The sequence below is a fragment of the Buteo buteo genome, chromosome 4 (genome assembly GCF_964188355.1).
Source record: "Buteo buteo chromosome 4, bButBut1.hap1.1, whole genome shotgun sequence".
Classification (NCBI taxonomy): Eukaryota; Metazoa; Chordata; class Aves; order Accipitriformes; family Accipitridae; genus Buteo; species Buteo buteo.
The window spans coordinates 27,113,900-27,136,616 of NC_134174.1; the positions used below are offsets into that span (position 1 = coordinate 27,113,900).

The 22,717-nt window shown below is 66.7% G+C and overlaps 1 protein-coding gene across 3 annotated transcripts; it reads left to right on the forward strand.

Moving 5' to 3' along the window:
• The first annotated feature begins 2,950 nt into the window (after positions 1-2,950).
• Positions 2,951-22,607, forward strand: CAMSAP3 (calmodulin regulated spectrin associated protein family member 3). Of its 3 annotated transcripts, XM_075025273.1 has the most exons (19): positions 2,951-3,346; positions 8,191-8,456; positions 9,469-9,603; positions 9,692-9,790; positions 10,105-10,137; positions 11,156-11,203; positions 12,294-12,432; positions 12,668-12,807; positions 13,245-13,338; positions 13,528-13,567; positions 13,676-13,749; positions 14,205-14,280; positions 14,700-16,200; positions 17,628-17,773; positions 17,969-18,213; positions 18,483-18,579; positions 18,862-18,977; positions 19,391-19,509; positions 21,187-22,607. In XM_075025273.1, exons 1-19 carry the CDS (start codon positions 3,199-3,201, stop codon positions 21,487-21,489), a joined length of 3,819 nt encoding a protein of 1,272 aa, XP_074881374.1. In that variant the 5' UTR covers positions 2,951-3,198; the 3' UTR covers positions 21,490-22,607. The 3 variants fall into 3 exon arrangements, with proteins under 3 accessions (XP_074881374.1, XP_074881375.1, XP_074881376.1); XM_075025274.1 differs by lacking the exon at positions 11,156-11,203; XM_075025275.1 differs by lacking the exons at positions 10,105-10,137; positions 11,156-11,203.
• Positions 22,608-22,717: the final 110 nt, after the last annotated feature.

Sequence of the window (22,717 nt, forward strand, 5' to 3'; positions counted from 1 at the left end):
CACACAGAGGCGCCTGGCACACGCAGGTGCACGCCTCGCACACGCAGGTGCACACCTTGCACACACATGAGTACCTGGCACGCAGAGACGCACGCCTTGCACACACATGAACACTTGCACACTCATTCAGAGATGCCTGGCACACGCAGGTGCTCGCCTCGCACACGCACGAGCACCTGGCACACGCAGATGCACGCCTCGCACATGCACAAACACCCCTTGCACACGCACCTTGCACCCATACGCACCCTTCGCACATGCACGCACACCCCTTGCAGGTGCACACCGTGCCCACACGTGAGCACCTGGCACACACAGGTGCACGCCTCGCACACGCGTGAGCACCTCGCACACGCACACAGAGCCACCTTGCACCTGCAGGTGCACGCCTTGCACGCGCACAAACGCCCCTCGCACGCGCAGATGCACCCCTCGCACACGCACGCCCGCCCCTTGCACACGCACAAGCAACTCGCACACGCAGACGCCCGCCTCGCACACGCACTAACTCCTCGCACACGCCCCCCCCCTCCTTGCACACTCACCCCCCCCCCCCCAGGCCCACAGCTGCCCTGCCCCCAGCTGGGGGGGTGTGGGGGGGTGCTGGGGGAGTCCCACGGGGTGGGGGGGGCTGGGGGTCGGGGGGTGCTGGGGGGGGTGATTTGGGTGCCCCCCCTCCCCCCGCCGGCCCAGTTAAGCCTCTTAAGGGGCTCCCAGTGGCTCCAGCCGGTGCCGGGGATTAACTGGGAGGGGGGAGGGGGGCAAGGGGGGGGGGAGGGGGGGGCACCACATGTTGGTGGGAGGGACCCAAGGGCTGCCCCTCCCCCCCTCATGGGACCCAGGAGCTCGGGAGGAGGCCCCTCCCCCCCCTCCCAGTTCAGCCGGTTCAACTGGTTGAACTGGGAGAAGGTGGAGTGGGGGGGGGAGGGGAAGGGCGGGTCCCTGCGGTCACACCTTCGCCCCCCCCCACCCGAGGGTGCCCCGGGGGGGGTCTTTGGGTGCCAGGCGTGGGCTCGGGGTGTCACCGGCCTGGGGACGGGGGACACTGGAGGGGTCCCCGCCGTGTCCCCACCCTGCGCCCCCGCCTCCCACTCGTGTCCGTGTCCCTGTGTCCCCAGCCCCGTCCCTCTCGGGTCCCCCCCGTGTCCCCCAAAGACGCTCCCGTGTCCCCCCTGTGTCCCCGTCCCCATCACTCTCATGTTCCCATGTCTCCCCCATGTCCCCATCCTATGTCCCCCCCGTGTCCCCGTGTCCCTTCCCGTGTCCCCATCCCTCTCGTGTCCCCACTGATGCTCCCGTGTCCCCCCCGTGTCCCCACCCCGTCACTCCTGCATCCCTTCCATGTCCCCACCGTGTCCCCATGTCCCTTCCCGTGTCCCCATCCCTGTCACTCCAATGTCCCCTCCATGGCCCCGCTGATGCTCCCGTGTCCCTTCTGTGTCCCCATCCCTCCTGTGTCCCCCCGTGTCCCCTCCATGTCCCCATCCCTGTCACCCCCCATGTCCCCCCCGTGTCCCCATGTCCCCCCCATGTCCCCATCCTTGTCACTCCCATGTCCCCCCGTGTCCCCATGTCCCTTCCCATGTCCCCCCCATGTCCCCATCCCTGTCACCCCCCATGTCCCCTCCATGTCCCCATCCCTCTCGTGTCCCCACTGATGCTCCCGTGTCCCTTGTGTCCCCATCCCTCCCGTGTCCCCCCCGTGTCCCCATCCCTGTCACTCCCGTGTCCCCCCACGTCCCCCCTGTGTCCCCATGGCCCCATCCGTGTCCCCCCCGTGTCCCCCCATCTCCCCAGTGTCCCCATGCCCCTTCCCGTGTCCCCATCTCTCCCGTGTCCCCCCCCCCCCGATGCTCCCATGTCCCCTGCGTGTCCCTCCTGCCCCCCCCCGCCCCGGTCCCCGCCGTGTCCCCCCCGTGTCCCGTGTCGGTCCCCGCGTTGCCATGGCCGCTGGCGGAAAATAGGACACGGGGAGGGGCCCGAGGGGGCTGAGCGGGGACACGGACACGGGGGGGACACGGGGGGGGACACGGACACGGGGGGGACACGGATGGGGAACAAGGGCGGGGGCGGACAGAGGGACGGGGACACGGGGGACATGGAGGGACTAAATGGGGACACGGGGGGGACATGGGGAGATGCCCCCAGTATCCCCCCAGTGCCCCCAGTGTCAGCCAGTCTTCCCAGTCCCTCCCAGTATCCCCAGTGCCCCTGTAGGGGCTACTGTCTCCCAGCATCCCCAGTGTGCCTCCAGTCCATATCGTCCAGTATCCCCAGTAACTCCAGTGCCACTTAAAGCCCCCAGTCCCTCCCCAGTCCTCCCAGTAAACCCATAGGGGCTCTGCTCCCCCAGTGCCCCCAGTATCCCCAGTGCCCCTAGAGCCCCCAGTCCCTCCCAGTATCCCCACAGGGGCTCTGCTCCCCCAGTTCTCCCAGTATCCCCAGTGCCTCCCAGTCCCTCCCAGTATTCCCAGTCCCCCCCAGTCCCTCCCAGTGCCCCCAGTATCCCCATAAGGGCTCTGCTCCCCCAGTATCCCCAGTGCCCCCAGTATCCCCAGTGCCCCCCAGTCCCTCCCAGTTCTCCCAGTATCCCCACAGGGGCTCTGCTCCCCCAGTTCTCCCAGTATTCCCAGTGCCTCCCAGTCCCTCCCAGTATTCCCAGTCCCCCCCAGTCCCTCCCAGTATCCCCAGTGCCCCCCAGTCCCTCCCAGTGCCCCCAGTATCCCCACAGGGGCTCTGCTCCCCCAGCATCCCCAGTGCCCCCCAGTCCCTCCCAGTCTCCCCAGTCCCCCCCCAGTCCCCTAGCCCCGCCCCTTCCCGCGTGGGGGGGGGGGCGGTGAGGGTAGGCGACCAGGAGGGGGCGGGGCGCACCTGCAGTCACGTGCCCCGGCCCCGCCCCCTCTCCCCCCTCCCCCCTCCCCTCCCCTCCCCGCACCTGGCGCTGGCGCCACGCTCCCGCCCCGGGGCCGCGCCCGCCAGCCGAACCCACCCGAACCCTCTCCGAGCGTCGCCGAACCCTTTCCGAACCCACCCGAAGCCCTTCCGAACCCACCCGAAGCTCCCCCGCTCCCGCCACGAAGCTTACCCGAACCCCCGTCGAACCTCCCCGAAGCCGACCCGAACGCCTCCGATTTTCCCCGAACGTAGCCCGAACCGGGGCCGGACCGGGCCCCCGCCGCCCCGCCGGTATTCCCGGGGATGGTGGCGGCTCCCCCCGCCGCTGCCGCGGCCATGCGCCGGGGTTTCCTGGTCCCCGAGATCCGCCCGCTCGACCAGTACGACGGGGCGAGGGCTCGGAGCGCCGCCAGCCTCGCCTGGGCCATCGCCACCGGCTACGGAGGCGCGGGTAGGCCCCGGTACCGGGATGGGGGGGGGGACCGGGAAAAGGGGGGGGGCGGGAAAAGGGGGGGGATACCGGGAAGGGGGGGGACTGGGAGGTGAGGGGGGGTACTGGGAGGGGGGGGGCTGGTACTGGGGGCTGTGGTGTACTGGGGGGGATGGAGGGGGGGACCGGGACCGGAGGGGGGGGAACGGGGACCGGTGTCGGGGGTGTGGGGGGGTTTTCCCGGTTCTTTGGGGGGGGGGTTCCTGTCACCCCCCCCCCCCCCGTTCGGTGCTTTTGTTGCAGTCTTGGGGGGGGGGGGAGTGTGACGTCGCGGCGTGACGTCACAGGGCGGGAACCCCTGCGGCGCCGCCTCTTGCGGTGTTGGGGGGGGAGGGAGGGAGGGGTCGTGTGTGTGTGTGTGTGTCCCACCCGGGGGGGGGGTCCCCCATGTGGGCCCCCCCGGGGGTTTGGGGGAACCCCCCCATCTTTCACCCCCCTGACAGTGGGGGACCCCCATTGCCCCCCCCCAAGGTTTTGGGGAGCTCTCTGCCCCCCCCAATTCTGAGCCCAGCAGCTCCCAACTCCCCCCCCCCGCTGGTCAGAGTCCACCGTCCCCCCCCCAGCACCCTTTGGACCCTGGGAGGGACCAAATCCCAGGGCGGGGGGGGGAGGAGGGACCCAAATATCCAGGCGGGGTGGGGGGGCACCTGGGTGCTGTGTTTTGAGGATGGGGGGGGCACCCACGCTGGGGACCAGGGGGTGATGGGGGGGGACACACTGATTTACACCCACCCCCATGGGGACCCAGCACCCACTGGGTGCAGGGGGGGGGCTGGGGTGTGAGCCCCCCCCCCCATGGCTGTGGGGTGCAGGATGGGTGCCATGGGTGCCGTGGGATGGATGGGGGTGCTGTGGTGTGGGTGCCACGGGTGCTAGGTGGGTGCTGGGTGGGTGCCGTGGGTGCAGGATGGGTGCTGTGGGTTTGGTGGCGGTGCCATGGGTGCGGGATGGGTGCCATGAGTTGGGTGCTGGGTGGGTGCCGTGGGTGCTCCGGCGTGGGTGCCATGGTGCTGGGTGGGTGCCGTAGGTGCCATGGGTTGGGTGTGGGTGCAGGATGGGTGCTCCAGTGTGGGTGCCATGGGTGGGTGCAGGATGGGTGCCGTAGGTGCCATGGGTTGGGTGTGGGTGCAGGATGGGTGCTGCGGGTTGGGCAGTGGTGCTGTAGGTGCCATGGCTGCAGGATGGGTGCCATGGGTTGGGTGTGGGCGCCATGGGTGCGGGATGGGTGCCGTGGGATGGATGAGGGTGCAGGATGAGTGCTGTGGCGTGGGTGCCATGGTGCCAGGTGGGTGCAGGTTGGGTGCCGTGGGATGGATGTGGGTGCAGGATGGGCGCCATGGGTTGGGTGTGGGCGCCGTGGGTGCAGGACAGGTGCCGTGGTGTGGGTGCCATGGGTGCAGGATGGGTGCCGTGGGTTGGGTGTGGGTGCTGGGTGGCAGTAGCGGGCCAGCACCCGCCGGGTGCCCGGGGCGGGGGTGGGGGCTCGTTCCCACGCTGGGTGGGGCGGGCGTGGGTGCGGGCACCCGCCGGGGGCCCCCGGGCTGGGTGCCAGGGGTCCGCCCCCACCCACGGCCCCACCTGCCCATGGGGTGCTGGCCCTGCCCCTCCAGGAATGTGCCCCCCACCCCGGCTGCACCTCCAGGGAGGCACCCGGGTGTCCCAGTTCCCCTCCCACCCGTCTCTAGGGGTCTGTGGTCACGGTGGGTCTCACGGTGGACCACGTGGTGGTCCCGTGGCCGCTGCGGGGCTGTGGCAGTTGGGGGTCTCCGTGGCCGTGGGTCCATGGTTGGATCCTTGGTCATTGGTTCTTGGTGGGGCCTTGGGTGTGGGTCTGAGGCCGTTGAGGGTCTCCGTGGCCGTGGGTCCATGGTTGGATCCATGATCATCGGTTCCTGGTGGGGTCTTGGCTGTGGGTCCGTGGCCATTGGAGGTCTCCTTGGGTCCATGGTCATCAGTTCTTGGTGGGGCCTTGGATGTGGGTCCGAGGCCGTTGGGGGTCTCCATGGCTGTGGGTCCATGGTTGGATCCATGGTCATCGGTTCCTGGTGCAGTCTTGGCTGTGGGTCCGTGGCGGGTCTGTGGCCATTGGGAGTCTCTGTAGCCATGGGTCCATGATTGGATCTGTGGTCATTGGTTCTTGGTGGGGCCTTGGGTGTGGGTCTGAGGCCGTTGGGGGTCTCCATGGCTGTGGGTCCATGGTTGGATCTGTGGTCATCAGTTTGGGGCTTTGGCTATGGGGCCGTTGGGGGTCTCTGTGGCTGTTGGGGGTCTCCATGGCCATGGGTCCGTGGTTGGGTCTATGGTCATCAGTTTGGGGCTTTGGCCATGGGTCTGTGGTGGGTCTGTGGCCACTGGGGGTCTCCATGGCCGTTGGAGGTCTCCACAGCTGTGGGTCCATGGTTGGATCTCTGGTCATCAGTTTGGGGCTTTGGCTGTGGGTCCGTGGTGGGTCCGTGGCTGTTGGGGGTCTCCATGGCCATGGGTCCATGGTCATTAGTTAGTGGTGGGGCTTTGGCTGTGGGTCTGTGGTGGTTCGTTGGCCTTTGGGGGTCTTCATGGCCATGGGTCCATTGTTGGATCTGTGGTCATCAGTTTGGGGCTTTGGCTGTGGGTCCATGGTGGGTCTGTGGCCGTTGGGGGTCTCTATCGCCATGGGCCCATGGTTGGATCCGTGGTCATCGGTTCCTGGTGGGGTCTTGGCTGTGGGTCTGTGGCCGTTGGGGGTCTCCATGGCCGTGGGTCCACGGTTGGATCCATGGTCGTTGGTTCTTGGTGGGACCTTGGCCATTGGTCCGTGGCTTTGGTTGGTTGGGGCCATTGCAGGTGGTTCTCCCCATGACCGTGGGTTCATGGCTGTGGTGGGATCTGTGGGGTTCCATGGTTGCTGTGGGGCTGCAGCTGTGGGTCCACGGTCTCTCCGTGGTTGTTGGGGGTCTCTCTTCATGGTCACGGCCAGGAGTCCATGGGTAGATCTAAAGCTGTTGGTGCATGGTGGGCCTGCAGTCACTGGGGTCTCCAGTCATGGCCATGGATCTGTGACTGGATCCGTGGCCGTGGGTCCATGGTTGTGGTGGGGTCTGGGGGGGGTCCCTGGTTGCTGTGGGGCTGCAGCCGTGGGTCTATGATGGGACTGAGGCCGTTGGGTCCTCCATAGCTGTGGGTCCGTGGCTGGATCCGTGATTTTGGGTTCCTGGTGGGGCCTTGACCGTGGGTCCGTGGATCCAGTAAGTCTGTGGTGGTGACCGTGGGCCCGTCATGGGCCGTGATGGGTCTGTGACCCCCCGCCATGGGTCAGCGGTGGGTCTGGGGGGGGTTTGAAGGCAATGAGGGGTCTGTGGCGACGGCTGCTGGTCCGTGGTGGACCCACAGGTGGGTTCGAGGCTTTGCCTATGGGTCTGCGGTTGGTTCGTGGTTCTAGTCGTGGACCTGCGGCGGATCTGTCACCGTGGGTCTCTGGTGGGTTCAAGGTGACAATGAGTTGGTCTGTGGCCGTTGCCGTGGGTCTGTGGTTATGGGTCCACGGATGGATTCAAGGTGGCCGTGGGTCCGTGGTAGTGGCCATGGGTCTGTGATGGACACACAGGTGGATTCAAGACCGTGAGGGGTCTGTGGTCGTGGGGATGGATCTGTGGTGGCTCCATGATTGGGTTCAAGGCAACTATGGGTCCGTGGCTGGTCTGGGGCGGTGGCCGTGGGCCTGCAGTGGGTCCATGGATGGGTCCAAGGCAACGAGGGGTCTGTAGCCGTGGCCATGAGTCTGTGGTGGGTATGTAGACATGGGTCTATGAGTGATTTCAAGGCCACAATTTGTCCACGGCCCCACGGTGGTGGCCATGGGTCTGTGGTGGGTCCATAGATGGGTCCAAGACAACAAAGGATCGGTGGTGGGTACGTAGACACGGGTCCATGGGGGATTTCAAGCCCATAATTTGTCCACGGTCCCGTGATGGATCCATAGATGTGTCCAAGGCAACAAGGGGTCTGTAGCCGTGGGTCCATGGTGGGTACGCAGCCATGGGTCCGTGGCTGATTTCCAGGCCACAATTTGTCTGTGGCCCCATGGTGGGTCTGTGGCAGTGGTCATGGGTCTGTGGTGGGTCCACGGATGGGTCCAAGGCAACAAGGGGGCTGTAGCCATGGGTCCATGGCCCCATGGTGGGTCCACGGATGGGTCCAAGGCAACAAGGGGTCTGTAGCCGTGGCCATGGCTCCATGGTGGGTCTGCGGCGGTGGCCATGGATCTGTGGTGGGTCCATGGGTCTGTGGTGGGTCCATGGATGGGTTCAAGGCAACGCGGGGTCTGTAGCAATGGCCGTAGGTCTCTGGTGGGTACGTAGCCATGGGTCCATGGGTGATATCAAGGCCACAGTTTTCTTGTGACCCCAACAATGGCCCCATGGTGGGTCTGTGGTGGGTCCCTAGATGGGTTCCAGAGGCAATGAGGGGTCTGTAGCCGTGACCGTGGGTCTGTGGTGGGTACGTAGACGTGGGTCCGTGGGTGATGTCAAAGCCACAATATGTCTCTGGCCCCTTGGTGGGTCTGTGGTGGGTCCGTGGATGGGTCCAAGGCAACGAGGGGGCTGTGTCCGTGGGTCCATGGTGGGTCTGTGATGGTGGCCGTGGGTCTGTGGTGGGTCTGTGGATGGGTCCAAGGCAATGCGGGGTCTGTGGTGGGTACGTAGCCGTGAGCCCATGGCTGATTTCAAGGCACCGATGGGTCCACGATGGGTCGGTGGCGGGTCTTGGGTGCCGCCGCCCCTCACCCGTGTCCCCCCACCTTCTCCCTGTGACCCCCCCCTCCCCAGGCAACGTCCCCGAGGAGCTCCGCGACCCCTTCTACACGGACCAGTACGAGCAGGAGCACATCAAACCCCCCGTCACCCGGCTACTGGTGGCCTCCGACATCTACTGCCGGGCCTGGCGTCATGCCCTGGGACCCCCCGACCCCCCCGCCGTCCCCCCGGCCGATAACGGGGCGCTGCTGGCCCTGCTGACCCGCCGGGGGCTGCCCCCCACCTACCAGGACGCCCCAGTCCGCGAGGCCGATCTCCAGCACAAGCCCATCAAGATGGTGAGGGGAACTGGGAGGTACTGGGAGGGGGGGGGAGGGGGGGGGGGGCACTGGGGGGAATTGGGGAGGGAGTGGGAGGCAATGGGGGGAACTGGGGATGGAGTGGGGGGCACTGGGGGAACTGGGAAGGGAGAGTGAGGCACTGGGAAGCCCTGGGCAGGGACTGGGATGTACTGGGCAAGGCAGTGGGGGCACTGGGAGGACTGGGCAGGCAGCAGGAAGGCACTGGGGGGGGTGTCCCTGTCCCCCCCCATTAAGCCTGTTAGCGCTGGGGCCTCATTAATTGGCTCATTAATTGGCTTGGGCAGATCCCATTAACCCTGCCCCGCCCACACTGGGGGAGGGGGCACTGAGGGGCGGGGCTGCACCCATGGAAGGGGGGGACACCCCCCAGTTTAGGGGTGCCCCTGGCTGGGCCTGGGTTTTGGGGTCTCCCATCTGCCCCCACTTTGGGGCCCCCCATCTCTACCAACATTTGGGGGGCCCCAAACTCAACCCATTTTGGGGGGCCCCCATCTTCCCCCATTTTGGGGGTCCCCAAACTTAACCCATTTTGGGGGGGGCCCCCCATCTTCCCCCACTTTGGAGGTCCCCACATTCTGCCCACTTTTGGGGGGGCCCCCATTTCTGCCCACTTTGGGGGGCCCCCCATTTTGCCCCATTTTGGGGATCCCCTAACTCAACCCACTTTGGGGGGCCCCCAAACTCTGCCCACTTTTTGGGGGCCCCCATCTTCCCCCATTTTGGGGGTCCCCAAACTTAACCCACTTTTGGGGCCCCCCATCTTCCCCCACTTTGGGGGTCCCCACATTCTGCCGACTTTTGGGGGGGTCCCCCGTTTCTCCCCACTTTGGGGGACCACCTCATCTCCCCCCACTTTGGGGAGGGTGCCCCCAAACTCTCCCCACTTTAGGACTCCCCCCAGCTTTAGCCTGCCCTTGGGGCTCCCCCCCCCACCCTAGGGTGCCCCCCCTCAAAAAACCCACGCCGGCACCCCAAAAATCCCCCCCAGGGCGCCCACCTCGCCCTCATCGACTCCCTGATGGCGGCTTTCGTCACCGAAGCCACCCGGGGGCTGGGACCCCCCCCGGGTGCCCCCCCTGGCCCCAATTCCTGGGAGCAGAAGATCCTTTGCTGGCTGGACACGGTAAGCATTTTTCGGGGGGGAGGGGTGTTATATTTTGGGGGGGGCACCCCAAAATTTACTGACACCCCCCCCCCCAATTTATCTATAGGTGAACCGCAAGCTGCAGGAGAGCACGGAGAGGGAGGGGACCCCCCGACCCGCGGCCCCCCCGGATGGCCCCGCGGCCCCCCCAGCATGCGGACACAAGGTTGGTATTAATTAATAAGGGGGAGGCATTAATTGGGGGGGGGGGTATCATTAATTAATTAGGGGGGCCATTAATTAGCGGGGGTATCAAGAGGGGGCACCCCAAGGCTCGCCCGCTGCTGCACCCAAAGTAGCTTTGCGCCCCCCCATCTTTCTGCTTTACCCCCCGGTCTCGGGGACCCCCCCGTGGTGTTGGGGACCCCCCCGTGGTGTTGAGGACCCCCTCTTGGTTTTGGGGACACCCCCCCACTTTGGTTTTTGGGGAACCCCCCCCCCCGGCTCTGATGCGCCTCTTCTGTGTCTCCTCGGCTTCAGTGTCCCACCCGGTGGTACTGGAAGTTGGTTCCTGTAAGTGGGTGCTTTTCTTTACCCCCCCCCGCGAAAATTCCCCCCCCCAGCACCCCAAAACTCTCCCCTCCCTGCTTGACCCCCCCTCAAATCCGTGGGGTGCTGCTGGCCCCCCCCCCCCCAGCTTGCTAAGCATGCTCCCCCCCCCCAAACTTTGCTTCTCGCTGCAGGAAGGATGCTGAGAGGTGCTGCCCCCCCCCCAAAAAAAAAAAATCTATTGGGGAGTTCCTGCAGCGTGGGGGGGGGCAAGCCCCCCCCAAATAGGGGTCAAGGAGGGGGGGCCCCCCCAGCATCCTCTGCTCGCACCCCCCCTTTTCCATCTTAACTCCTGTGTTTGGGGGGGGGGGCACGAAAATTGCATGGGGGGGGGCACGAAATGCCGGGGTGGGGGGGGCGTGTGTGTGTTGTGCCTGCAGGGAGTAACACGAGGGACCACCCCCCCACACCCAAAACCCCCCCACCCCAGGGTGGGGGGGGGCAGCAAGCAAACCCCGGAGCAGGGTGCCCCCCCCACCCCGCAGCTCGCTCAGCACTTCCCCCCCCCAAAAAATAGGGGGGCACCAAAGGGACAACCCTAAAGAAAAAAAAGGGGGGGCACAGAATGTACCCCCCCGATAATAAAGAGGGGGGGCACCAATTGAACCCCCACCTCAAAAATGGATGCCCCCCCCCAAAAAAAGAGGGGGGACACCCCCAGATGGTCCCCCCTAAATAAATGGGGGGGGCACCGGATGAATTTCTCCAAAATAAATCGGGGGGGTGGCACTAAATGCCCCCCCCCCAAATGGGGGGGGCACTAAGGGGGCCCCCCCTCAAAGTGGGGCACTAGACACTCCCCCAAAAAATTCACAGAGGGGCACCAAATGAAAGAACCCCCCCTCCCAAATTTTGGGGACCCCCCCCAAATTTTTCAGCATGCTGCCCCGGTGCATGCGGGGGGGGGGGTGTTTTGTCAGTGTCCCCCCCCCCCCGCGCCCCCCCCCCTCCTTACGGCTCTCTCTCCCTTGCTGTGCCGCAGCACGCCATCGCCTTTTGTTTGAAGGAATCGGGGAATAAACCTCCGGTGGTAACGTATCACCCCCCCCCGACACCCCCCCCCCCCACCATGGGTGGGGGGCACCCATCTGCCCCCCCCCCCATCGACATCCCCCCCCCATTTCGCTGCTGCTGCCTGCAACGCTGCCTGCCTGGTGCCCCCCCCCCCTTCAATAGCACCCTGCTCCGGGTTTAGGGGGGGCACCTGTGCCCCCCCCCCCAAAATTAAAGGGGGGGCATGGTTGTGCCCCCCCCCACCCTTCTGGGTGATTTTGGGGTGGGTGGGCACCCATGTGCCCCCCTCCCCCTCAAGACTGTATTGGGGGGGGGCACCCATGGGCACTGATGTACTTAAGGGGGCACCCATGTGGTGTGTGTGTGTCTCCCCAGTCTGATTTTTTTTTTTGCGGGGGGGGGGCACCCCTGTGCCCCCCCCAACTGCTTTGGGGTGCGTGGGCACCCACAGGGACCAATGGATTTGTGGGGGGGGCACCCACGTGCCTCCCCCCATTGGGGTGCAGGGGCACCCATAGGCGCTGGTGTATTTGGGGAGGGGGCACCCCTGTGCCCCCCCCAGTCTGTACTGGGGACGGGGGGGGCACCCATATGCCCCCCCACTCTAATTTGGGGGAAATGGGCACCCCTGCACCCCCCCCCCATTGCACTGGGCACCCGGGTGTTTGCGGGGGGGCACACATGGGCCCCCCCGCATTCTGCAACAGGATGGGTGGGCACCCCGTGCCCCATTTATTTCGGGGGGGGCCCCGGTTATGCCATAAGTGCCCCCCCCTGCCCTGACTGGGGGGGGGGGTGGATCATACTGGGGGGAGTGTGGATCATACTGGGGGGGGTTGAATCATACTGGGGGGGTGTATGCGTTGCAGGAGCATCCGTCCGTCTGTCTGTGCCCCCCCCCGCATCTGCATGCCCCCCCCCCGCATCCCACTGCCTGTTGGGGGGGGGGACACAACGACACCCCCGGGGGGGCTCCCAGCATGCAGAGTTGGGGGGGGCTGTATATAAATGGGTATCCCCCCCTTTCTCTTGGGGGGGGGTTCTGCAGTGCCTGTCACTGACACCCCCCCCTTTTTTTTTTTAATGCCCCCCCCCCCCCCCCCCAGATCCGGTACCGTAAGGACAAGGTGCCCCCCCGGCAGACCCCCTGTTTTCCCCCTGTCCTGGGCTTGAAAGATTTGGCGAGCGGGGGGGCCATCGCCGCCACCATCCACTACTACTGCCCCGAGACCCTGCGCCTGGAGGGTGAGTCTGGGGGGGGCACGGGGGGGTTATTATGCTGGGGGGCGGGTTATCGTGCTGGGGGGGGGCACAGAGCATCTTTTTTGGGGGGGGCACGCGGTTGGTGCCAAGGCATCGGGATGGGGACCGAGGGGTCCCTCTTTTTTTTTTTTTTTTTTTTTTTCCTCCCCGGGGGGGTGCGTGCCTGGGGGGGGGGGGTGACGATGGTGTGCCCCCCCCCCGTGTGCCCCCCCCCCAGAAGTGTGCCTGAAGGAGCCGATGTCGGTGGCCGAGAGTCTCCACAACCTGGGGCTGGTGCGGGAATTCAGCCACCGGCACCTCGGCACCCGCTGCCCCCTCGCCCTCGAGGACCTGCTCTATATGCCCCCCGCCCTGCGGGTGCGTTTTTTTGGGGGGGGGGGGCACCGGGGGGGGGGCAGGAGGGTGGGGAGAGGGTTTTGGGGGGGCTGTGGGGGGCGTGGGGATACAGGGAGTGGGGAGAATGGGGGCAGAATGGGGGGGGTGGGGGGGATATGGGGGGGGCGCAGGGGGCTGGGGGGGCATAGGAGAATTGGGGGGGGCATGGGAATATGGGGGGGGCCGGGGGGGAGATGGGGGCACAGGGATTTGGGGGGGGGGGGACACAGGGTGGTTGGGGACACGGTGACACGGGGGGGGGACATTGGGGGGGTCACAGGGGACCCAGCGTGCTGACAGGGGCATGCAGGATTTGGGGGGGGGGTGACACCCAGTGGGGACAGCAGGGGACACTGGGGGGGGGACACACAACACACACCCACGCCCACCCCCCCTTGACACCCACTTTCCCCCCCCAGCTGAACGTGGGGGCCTTCCTCGCCGAGCTCTTCCTCTGCTTCGAGGTGCTGCGCCCCCCCTTCGTGCGCCCCCGGGATCTGGGGGGGCCCTTAGGTATGGGGGGGGGGATGCTCAAGTTTGGGGGGGGTCTTGGGGGATCCCCAAGTTGGGGGGGGAGGGGGATCTGGGGGGGCCCCAGGTCTGGAGGAGGGACATGGGGGGGGGCTGAGTTTGGGGGGGGGTCGGGGGGATCGAGGGATTTTGGGGTGGGGGCACCCTCTAACATCCATGTGTTCCCCCCAGAGGTTCCGGCTGCTGGTGATACCCCAACCCCCAAAAGCAGGTGAGGGACGCGGGGGGGGGGCACTGGGGGTTTTTTGGGGGGGCAAGGGGCCCCCCCTGTACCCCCCCTGACCCCCCCCCCCCCCGTGTCATGTGTCCCCCCCCGCAGCTCCCCCGGCTTCAACTTCCGGCACCCGCTGCTGCCGGGGGGGCAGCCCCCCGCCTCGCTGCGGGGCACCCCAGGTGAGACCCCCCCCCCCAGGGGTGGGGGGGACCCCCAAAACCTTGTGGGTGCCCTTGTAGGGGGGTAATCTGGGGGGCAGGGGGGCTCTGGGGGGGTCATTGGGCTTTGGAGGGGCTGGGGGGGGTCGTTGGGTTTTGGGGGCACTGGGGGGTTGTTGGGCTTTGGGGGGGGCTGGGACCATGAGGGGGTAACTGGGGGGGTCTGAGGGTGCTGGGGGGGGCGCATGGGACTGAGGGGAGTCTGGGGGGGGTTGTGGGGGTGCCTGGGGGGGTTATAGAGCTCGGGGGAGGCTATGGGGTGTCTTTGGGGGCTCTTGGGGGTGCATTTGGGGGGGACATAGGCTTGTGGGGAGTCTGGGGGGGCTCTAGGGATGTGCTGGGGGTGTGGGGCGTGTTGGGGGGGCACGGGGGTGCAGTGGGGGGGCTCTGGGGGTGACCCTGTGCCCCCCCCCAAGGCACCCTGCACCACTCCCCCTCCCTGCCCCACGTCGAGGGGGGGTTCAGCAAGGCCTGGAGCAAGAAGCCCTTAAGGTGAGGGGGGGTCCCATGGGTGCTGGGGGGCAGATACGGGGTCTATGGGGTGACACCACCCCGGCTGAGCTGGGGTGGGGGGATCAGATGTGGGGAGAGGGGGGATTGGGTGCTGTGGGGTGCTGAGTGGGTGCTCTGGGGCAGATGTGGGGGTCCCTGGGGTTGGAGGGGGGGGGAATGGGTGCCGTGGGGTGGATTTGGGGTGTCGTGGGTCGGATTTGGGGTGTCGAGGTGCCGTGGGGTGGATTTGGGGTGCCGTGGGGCAGAGCCAGGGGCGCAGATACAGAAAACTGCGCGGGGAGAGGGGGAGCCATTACCGTGGGGTCAGGCAGTGGTGGTGGTGGGGGGGAGAAGATGTGGGGCTACGCTCAGCCCCCCAACTCCCCCCGCCCCATAACCCCCCCCCCGCCGCCCCACAGCCACCCCCTTTCCCAAGCCGTCTCCTTCAGCATCCCCTTCGGCCTCGACAGCGACGTCGACATCGTGATGGGCAACCCGGTGGGGGCCGCCCTGGCCCGTTCGGCCAGCACCGACAGCCTGGCCCCCCCCCGCCGCCCCCCGCCCCCCCGCCTGCCCCCCAATTCCTCCCCTCCGCCGCCGGCCCCCACCTCTCTACCCAACGGTCTCCCCGAGACCCCCGGCCCGGAGCTGCCCACCATCGAGGAAGCTCTCCAGATCATCCACAGTTCCGAACGGCTTCTCCCCGAAGGAGCCCCCGATGCTTTCTATCTCCACTCGCCGGACCCCCCCGTAGATATCGGGGACCCCCCTGGACCCCCCAACCTCTGCCAGCCCCCCGTTTCCACCGCTGACCCCCCGGCCCCCCCGGGCCGTACTATGACCAGTTTTGCCGAACGGAAGAAGAAGCTGGAAGAAGCTGCCGGCGCCGGGGGGGGAGGCGGGGGTACCGTCGCCGGCGGATCCCCCCAGATTTTGGGGGGCCCCCCGGGGGGTCACCCTGAAGCCGGCGAAGGTTTGAGCGCCGAAATGAGCCAGCTGGGCGCTCGCTTGGAGGAGAAACGCCGCGCCATCGAGGCGCAGAAGAAGAGGATCGAAGCCATCTTCGCCAAGCACCGCCAACGCTTGGGCAAGAGCGCCTTCCTCCAGCTGAAGCGTGGGGGCGAGGAAGAGGAGGACGAAGAGGAAGAAGAAGGTTCCGGCGGCAAGAAACAAGTCACCTTCGCGCCCCCGGAACCCCCCGGGCATTACGAGGCGGCGGTGGCCAAGCTGAGCACGGCGCTGAGCACCCTCCAGTTGGACATGCAACGCTTGAGTCAACAACAGCAACGGCTCCTGCAGGACCAACGTCCTCCCGCCGGCCAAGCTTGGGTCATCCCTGTCCCCAAGGGGGGGCGAGGGACGGCGGCCGCCGCCGCCCCCCCGCCGCCGCCGCCGCCACCCAAAGCGCCCGCTTCCCCTTCGCCGTCTCGGAAGGCGGGGGTCCCGCCGGCCCGTAAACCCCCCCGGAGCCCCCGGCGGGCTCGGCCGGCCGAGTTGAGGTTGCCCACCCTGACGCGGGTGTTGACCCCCCCCCACGACGTGGACACGTTGCCCCATCTCCGAAAGTTCTCCCCCAGCCAGGTGCCTGTCCAGACCCGTTCCTCCATCCACTTCTCCGAGGAGGAAGAAGAGGACGAAGAAGATGAGGGACCTTTGGCCGGACCGCCCCCCCCCGATTCGCCCGACCCCCCCGAGATGGAGGCGAGGGGCAACCTGCGCCCCGCGGGGACGACCCGGGTGTCGGGCGATGGCACCAGCGACGTCTCGTCGCCGGGCGAGCGCCGGGCCAGCCTCATCGAGGTGCCGCTGGGCAGCCTGCGGGCCGAGGAAGAGGAGGGAGAAGGGGACTCCTTGGAGGGGTCGCCCACCGAGGGGGGGGCCGGCGCCGAGACCCGAGCCAGCCTCGGCTTCTTCTTCAAGGTACGGGCTAGGGAGGGGACACGGGGACGACGGAGGTGGAGGAACAGGGACGATGGCCGGGGTGGCACGGGGACAGTGGTGGCACAAGGACGATGGCCGTGGTGGCATGGGGACAGTGGAGATGGAGGAACAGGGATGATGGCCATGATGGCATGGGGACAAAGGAGATGGAGGAGCGGGGATGACGGATCTGGTGGCATGGGGACAGTGGAGATGGAGGCGCAAGGACAATGGACGTAGTGGCAGAGGGGTGATGGCCGTGGTGGCATGGGGACAGTGGAGGTGGAGGAACGGGGATGATGGCCTTGGTGGCATGGGGACAGTGGAGATGGAGGAACAGGGATGATGGCCGTGGTGGCATGGGGACAGTGGAGGTGGAGGAAGAGGGATGATGGCCATGGTGGCATGGGGACAAAGGAGATGGAGGAGCGGGGATGACGGATCTGGTGGCATGGGGACAGTGGAGATGGAGGCGCAAGGACAATGGACGTAGTGGCAGAGGGGTGATGGACGTGGTGGCATGGGGACAGTGGAGGTGGAGGAACAGGGATGATGGCCGTGGTGGCATGGGGACAGTGGAGGTGGAGGCACAAGGACGATGGATGTAGTGGCAGAGGGATGACGGACATGGCATAGAGATGGGTATCGTGGTGGCCTGGGGACCATGGAGGTGGGGGAATGGATGATAGACAGAGGGACGATGGAGGTGGAGGAACAGGGATGGGGATGATGGACACGCTGGCACAGGGACAATGGACGTGATGGCACAGGGACAATGGCCACGGTGGCATGGGGATGATGGACATGGAGGAACAGGGATGATGGAGGTGGTGGCCCGGTGATGATGAATGTAGTGGCACAGGGAAGATGGCCATGGTGGCCCGGGGACGATGGAGGTGGAGGAATAGAGATGATGGACGTGGTGGCACGGGGACGATGGACATGGAGGAGCGAGGATGATGGACGTGGTGGCATGGGGACAACGGACATGGGGACGTAGAGGCAGGGAGATGAGGGACCTGGTGGCACAGGGACAGTGGTGGTGGAGATGGAGATGACGGACCTGGTGGCATGGTGGAGGAATGGAGATGATGGCCATGGTGGCACAGGGACGATGGATGTGGAGGAACGGAGATGAGGGACGTGGTGGCATGGGGACGAGGGACGTGGTGGCACCAGGATGGTCATCGTGGTGGCATGGGCATGGTGGGGGTGGAGAGGCTCAGGGATGGGGAGGGTGGGTGACGGTCCCCACGGGTGGGTGACAATCCTCACGAGTGGGTGACGGTCTCCGCGGGTGGGTGGGTGACGATCCCGTGGGCACCAGTGGCGGCGGGAGCATTGGGTCCCCGTTGCTGGGTTCTGGTCGGGGGTGGGTGGGTGGGTGGGGGTCAGGGTGGGGGTCCCACGGGGGTGTCGCGGCGCAGGCGGAGGGTCCGGCGGAGGCGGCGATGGCGCAGCGGCGTGCCAGCCTGCTGGAGCGGCAGCAGCGGCGCAGCGAGCAGGCCCGGCAGCGGCGGCACTGGCTGGAAGCCGAGCGGGAACGACGCCAGCGGGAAGAAGCCGAGGCCAGGTGGGTGGGGGGGCACCCGTGGGTGGGGGGGGGATGCGCACACCCCTATCCAGGGACACTCGGGCAGTGTCCCCCGTCCCCCCCACCCCAATGCCAGGGTGCTGGGGTCTCACCCGCTGCCCCCCCTAAGGGGTGCAGGGTTGGGTGGGTGTGGGGGGGGGTGTCTCACTCGCGTGCCCCCCCACCCCACCCTAGGGTGCTGTCAGAGCCCCCCCGCCCTCCCGAGGAGGAGGGGGGGGGCCGTCGGGGCGACTTCACCCGCCAGGAATACGAGCGCCGGCAGCAACTGAAGCTGATGGAGGAGTTGGAGAAGGTGCTGCGGCCCCCCCGGGGAACCCCCCGAGGTTCCCGCGGACCCCCCCGGGGACCCCCCCGCGGTCCCCGGCCCCGCTGCTGCGACGACTCTGCCCTGGCCCGCAGCCCCCCCAAGGGGCTCCTCGGTACGGGACATGGGGGGGGACACAGGCCACCCCTAAGGGACTCTTCAGTATGGGGGGGGGGGACATGGGGACACTGGGGGGGGGGGACACAGATCACCCCAAGGGGCTCCTCAGTATGGGAGAGGAGACATTAGGGGGGGGACAGGCCACCCCGAGGGGCTCTTTGGTATGGGGGGGAGGACATGGGGACATTTTGGGGGGACACAGGCCACCCCCCCACCCTGACAGGGGTGTGTGTGTCCCCAACTCCATGTCCCCCCCCCCCGCAGGCGCCCGGCTCTCCAAGGTTTACTCCCAGAGCACCCTCTCCCTCTCCACCGTGGCCGCTGACCCTGGGGGCACCCACCCCGGGGGGAAAGCACCCAGGTATGGGGTGGGGGGGTCAGAGGGGTCGGGGGGTGCTGAGGGGGTCTGGGAAGGGTCGGGGGGGGGGTCTGGGGGGAGGGGTCAGGGTGGGCTGGGGGGTTAGCGTGGTCCGGGTGGGGGTCTGGGTGTTGGTGTGGGGTGCTGGGGGTTAGTGGGGGGGGGGGTCTGGGTGGGGGTCCAGTGGGGGGGGGGGGTTGGTCATGGGGGAGGAGGGTCTGGGGGTCAGCATGAGGTCTGGGTGGGGGTCCCGCTGGGGGTCGGTGCGTGACCCTGTGTCCCCAGCCGGGCCGCGTCCCCCTCGGGACCGATGTCCCCGGGGCGCGTCCCCCCCGGACGGGAGCGTGAGTGGGAGAATGAGTCCAGCGCCTCGTCCCCCGCCTCCGTCCCCGAATACACCGGTGAGTGTCCCCCCCATGTGTCCCCCCCATGCCCCCCCAGTCCCCATGCCCCCCACCGTGTCCCCATTTCCCCCCCCCGTGTCCCCTCTGTGTCCCCCAGTACATTGGCGAGTGTCCCCCTGGTGTCCCCGCGTCCCCCAGTGCCACCCCCACTGTCCCCATGTCCCCCCGTCCCCCCCCCCGGGGGCGCAGGTCCCTGTCCCCCACGTCCCCACAAGTCCCTACGTCCCTCCCCTGGTGCCTGCGTCCCTGTCACCAGTGTCGTGTCCCCCCCCCACCAGTGCCCGTGTCACCTGTGTCCCCTTGGGGTGCCCGTCATGCCCCCCCCACTGTCCCCAATGCCCCTGTCCGTCCCCCCCGCTGTCCCCAGAGCCCCCGCTCCCCGGTTTCACCGCCGCCCGGTGTCCCCACAGGTCCCCGCCTGTACAAGGAGCCGAGCGCCAAGTCCAACAAGCACATCATCCACAACGCGCTGGCCCACTGCTGCCTGGCCGGCCGCGTCAACGAGCCCCAGAAGAACCGCGTCCTCGAGGTGAGACACCATGGGGACACACGGCCCTGGGGGGACACGGGGCCCTGGGGACATACAGGGCCCTGGGGACATACGTGGCCCTGGGGCCATCCTGGAGATACCCTGGGGACACCCCCGGGAGCGGTTGGGTGTCTCGAGGAACCCCAGAAGAACCACAACCTCAAGGTGAGTCGACACGGGGACATGTAGGGGACACAGGTTCTGGGGACACCTCCGGGAGCGGTTGGGTGCTTCAAGAAGCCCCTGAAGAACCGTGTCCTTGAGGTGAGCTACCGTGGGGACACCCTGGGGACACCCCCAGGAGCGGTTGGGTGTCTCAAGGAGCCCCAGAAGAACCACGAGCTCAAGGTGAGTTGACATGGGGACATGTAGGGGACACAGGCTCTGGGGACACACACGGGGTCCTGAGGACACCTCCGGGAGCGGTTGGGTGCTTCAAGAAGCCCCTGAAGAACCATGTCCTTGAGGTGAGCTACCCTGGGGACACCCCCGGGAGCAGTTGGGTGTCTCAAGGAACCCCAGAAGAACCGTATCCTCAAGGTGAGCCACCCTGGGGACATGGGGACACATGGCCCTGGGGACATCCTGGAGATACCCTGGGGACAGCCCCAGGAGTGGTTGGGTGTCTCGAGGAACCCCAGAAGAACCACGACCTCAAGGTGAGTCGACATGGGGACATGTAGGGGACACAGGGTCTGGGGGGGACACGGGGTCCTGGGGACACCTCCAGGAGCCGTTGGGTGCTTCAAGAAGCTCCTGAAGAACCATGTCCTTGAGGTGAGCCACCCTGGGGACACCCTGGGGACACCCCCAGGAGCGGTTGGGTGTCTCGAGGAACCCCAGAAGAACCACGAGCTCAAGGTGAGTTGACTTGGGGACATGTAGGGGACACAGGCTCTGGGGGGGACACACGTGGTTCTGGGGACACCTCCGGGAGTGGTTGGTGCTTCAAGAAGCCCCTGAAGAACTGTGTCCTCAAGGTGAGCCTCTGGGGGTACACCCTGGGGACACCCCCAGGAGTGGTTGGGTGCATCAACAAGCCCCAGAAGAACTGTGTCCTCAAGGTGAGCCACCCTGGGGACATGGGGACACATGGCCCTGGGGACATCCTGGAGATACCCTGGGGACACCCCCAGGAGCGGTTGGGTGTCTCGAGGAGCCCCAGAAGAACCACGACCTTGAGGTGAGTTGACATGGGGACATGTAGGGGACACGTAGGGGACACGTGGTCCTGGGGACACCCTGAGGATGCTCTGGGGACACGTCTGGGAGCGGGTTGGGTGCTTCAAGAAGCCCCAGAAGAACCGTGTCCTTGAGGTGGGACATGCTGGGGACATGGGGACATGTGGGGGACACACGGGGGACATGGCCTCTGGGGGGGACACCCCTGGGAGTTGTCAGGTGCGTCAAGGAGCCCCAGAAGAACCACGTCCTCGAGGTGAGCCACCGTGGGGACACACGGGGACATGGCCCTGGGGGGGACACGACACACGTGGCCCTGGGGACACCCTCGAGGTGAGTTGGGCGACGCTGGTCCTGGGGGACACGGTGGGGACATCAACATGGGTGGCACTTTTTTTGGGGGGGGGGGTTGATGCAAGACCAAGCTTCACCCATGGTTGGGGCTTAGGGTGCCCCCTCCTTATCTAACCCCTTGTTTCCTCCTTCCCCCCCCAGGAAGTGGAGAAGAGCAAAGCCAACCATTTCCTCATCCTCTTCCGCGATGGCAGCTGCCAGTTCCGGGCTCTTTACACGCTGGGGGGGGACCCCCCCGAGCTGAGCCGCTTGGCGGGGGTGGGCCCCCGCACCGTCCCCCTCCCCATGGTGGAAGGGATTTACAAGTACAACTCGGACCGCAAACGCTTCACCCAAATCCCAGCCAAGACCATGTCCATGAGTGTCGACGCCTTCACCATCCCCGGACACCTCTGGCAGCCCCGTAAGCCCGGAACCCCTAAAAAACCCAGCACCCCCAAGTGAAAAAAAAAAAAAAAATATTGGGGGAGGGGGATTGGTGGCAATTTTGGGGGGCAGCACCCTGGGGGAGGTGATGGCGGTGGTGGGATGTGGGTGTCTGATGCCTTTCACCGTCCCCAGGCACCTCTGGCAGCTCTGTAAGCCCAGCAGCCCCCCCAAAAACAAGCACTGGCACCCCCACCAAGTGAAAAAAAAAATTGGGGGGCATTGGTGGCAATTTTGGGTGGCAGCACCCCGGGGGGGGGCAATGGCGGTGGTGGGATGTGGGTGTCTGATGCCTTTCATCGTCCCCAGGCACCTCTGGCAGCTCTGTAAGCCTGCCCCCCCCCCAAAAACCCTGGCACCCCCCCAAGTGAAAAAAAAAAATGGGGGGGGGTGGCAGCACCTTCCTGGGGGGGATGTGGGTCCCCATTCCTGAGGCGGGGCTGGGGCAAGGGTGGCACCTCAGTAAAGGGTTGGGGACGGGGTGATGGGGGCACACACACATGGAGGTAAAGGGGGGGTGTCCCCAAGGCTGGTGCCCCCCCCAAAGGTTTGGGGACACAGGTGGAGGGGACATGGAGCTAAGGGGGGGGCTGTGTGTCATCATCACCCCCCCCATGTCACCTCTGTGCCTCTCAAAAGGTTTGGGGACAAGGTGACACACCTGGGGGTGGCACAGAGATAAATGCCCCCCCCCAATAGATTTGGGGACAAGGTGACACAGTTTGGGGGTGGCACAGTGATAAATAGGGTTGACACCCCCCCACCCCCCCGGTGCCACCCCCATGAGATTTGGGGACAGGGTGACACAGCTGGAACTTAGTGGAGCTGTCCCTTAGCCGGGTGCCACCGGTGTGCGCCCCCCCCCCCCCCCAAAATATGGGGACAGTGCGGGGGGGACATGGAGCTAATGGGGGGGGTGTCATCCCCACCCACTTTGTGCCTAGGCTGTGCCCCCCCCCCCCATGAGGTTTGGGGACAGTGACACAGCCCTGTCATCGTCCCGTTCCCCCCCCAAGTGCCATCCCCAAGGCTTGGGGACACGGTGGCACAGATGGGGGGGGCACACCTGTTTGGGGGGGGTGCCCAGTGTCCCCATGGTGCTGCTGGCTCTGCCACCCTGCGACTGTCCCCATTGACCCCCCCCCGGGGTGGGGATGGGGCTGGGGGGGTCGCGCCCCCCTGTATATAGGGGAGGGGGTGTCTGTCGGGGTGGGGGGGGTGTCGCACGGCTGGTGGGTGTTCAGGG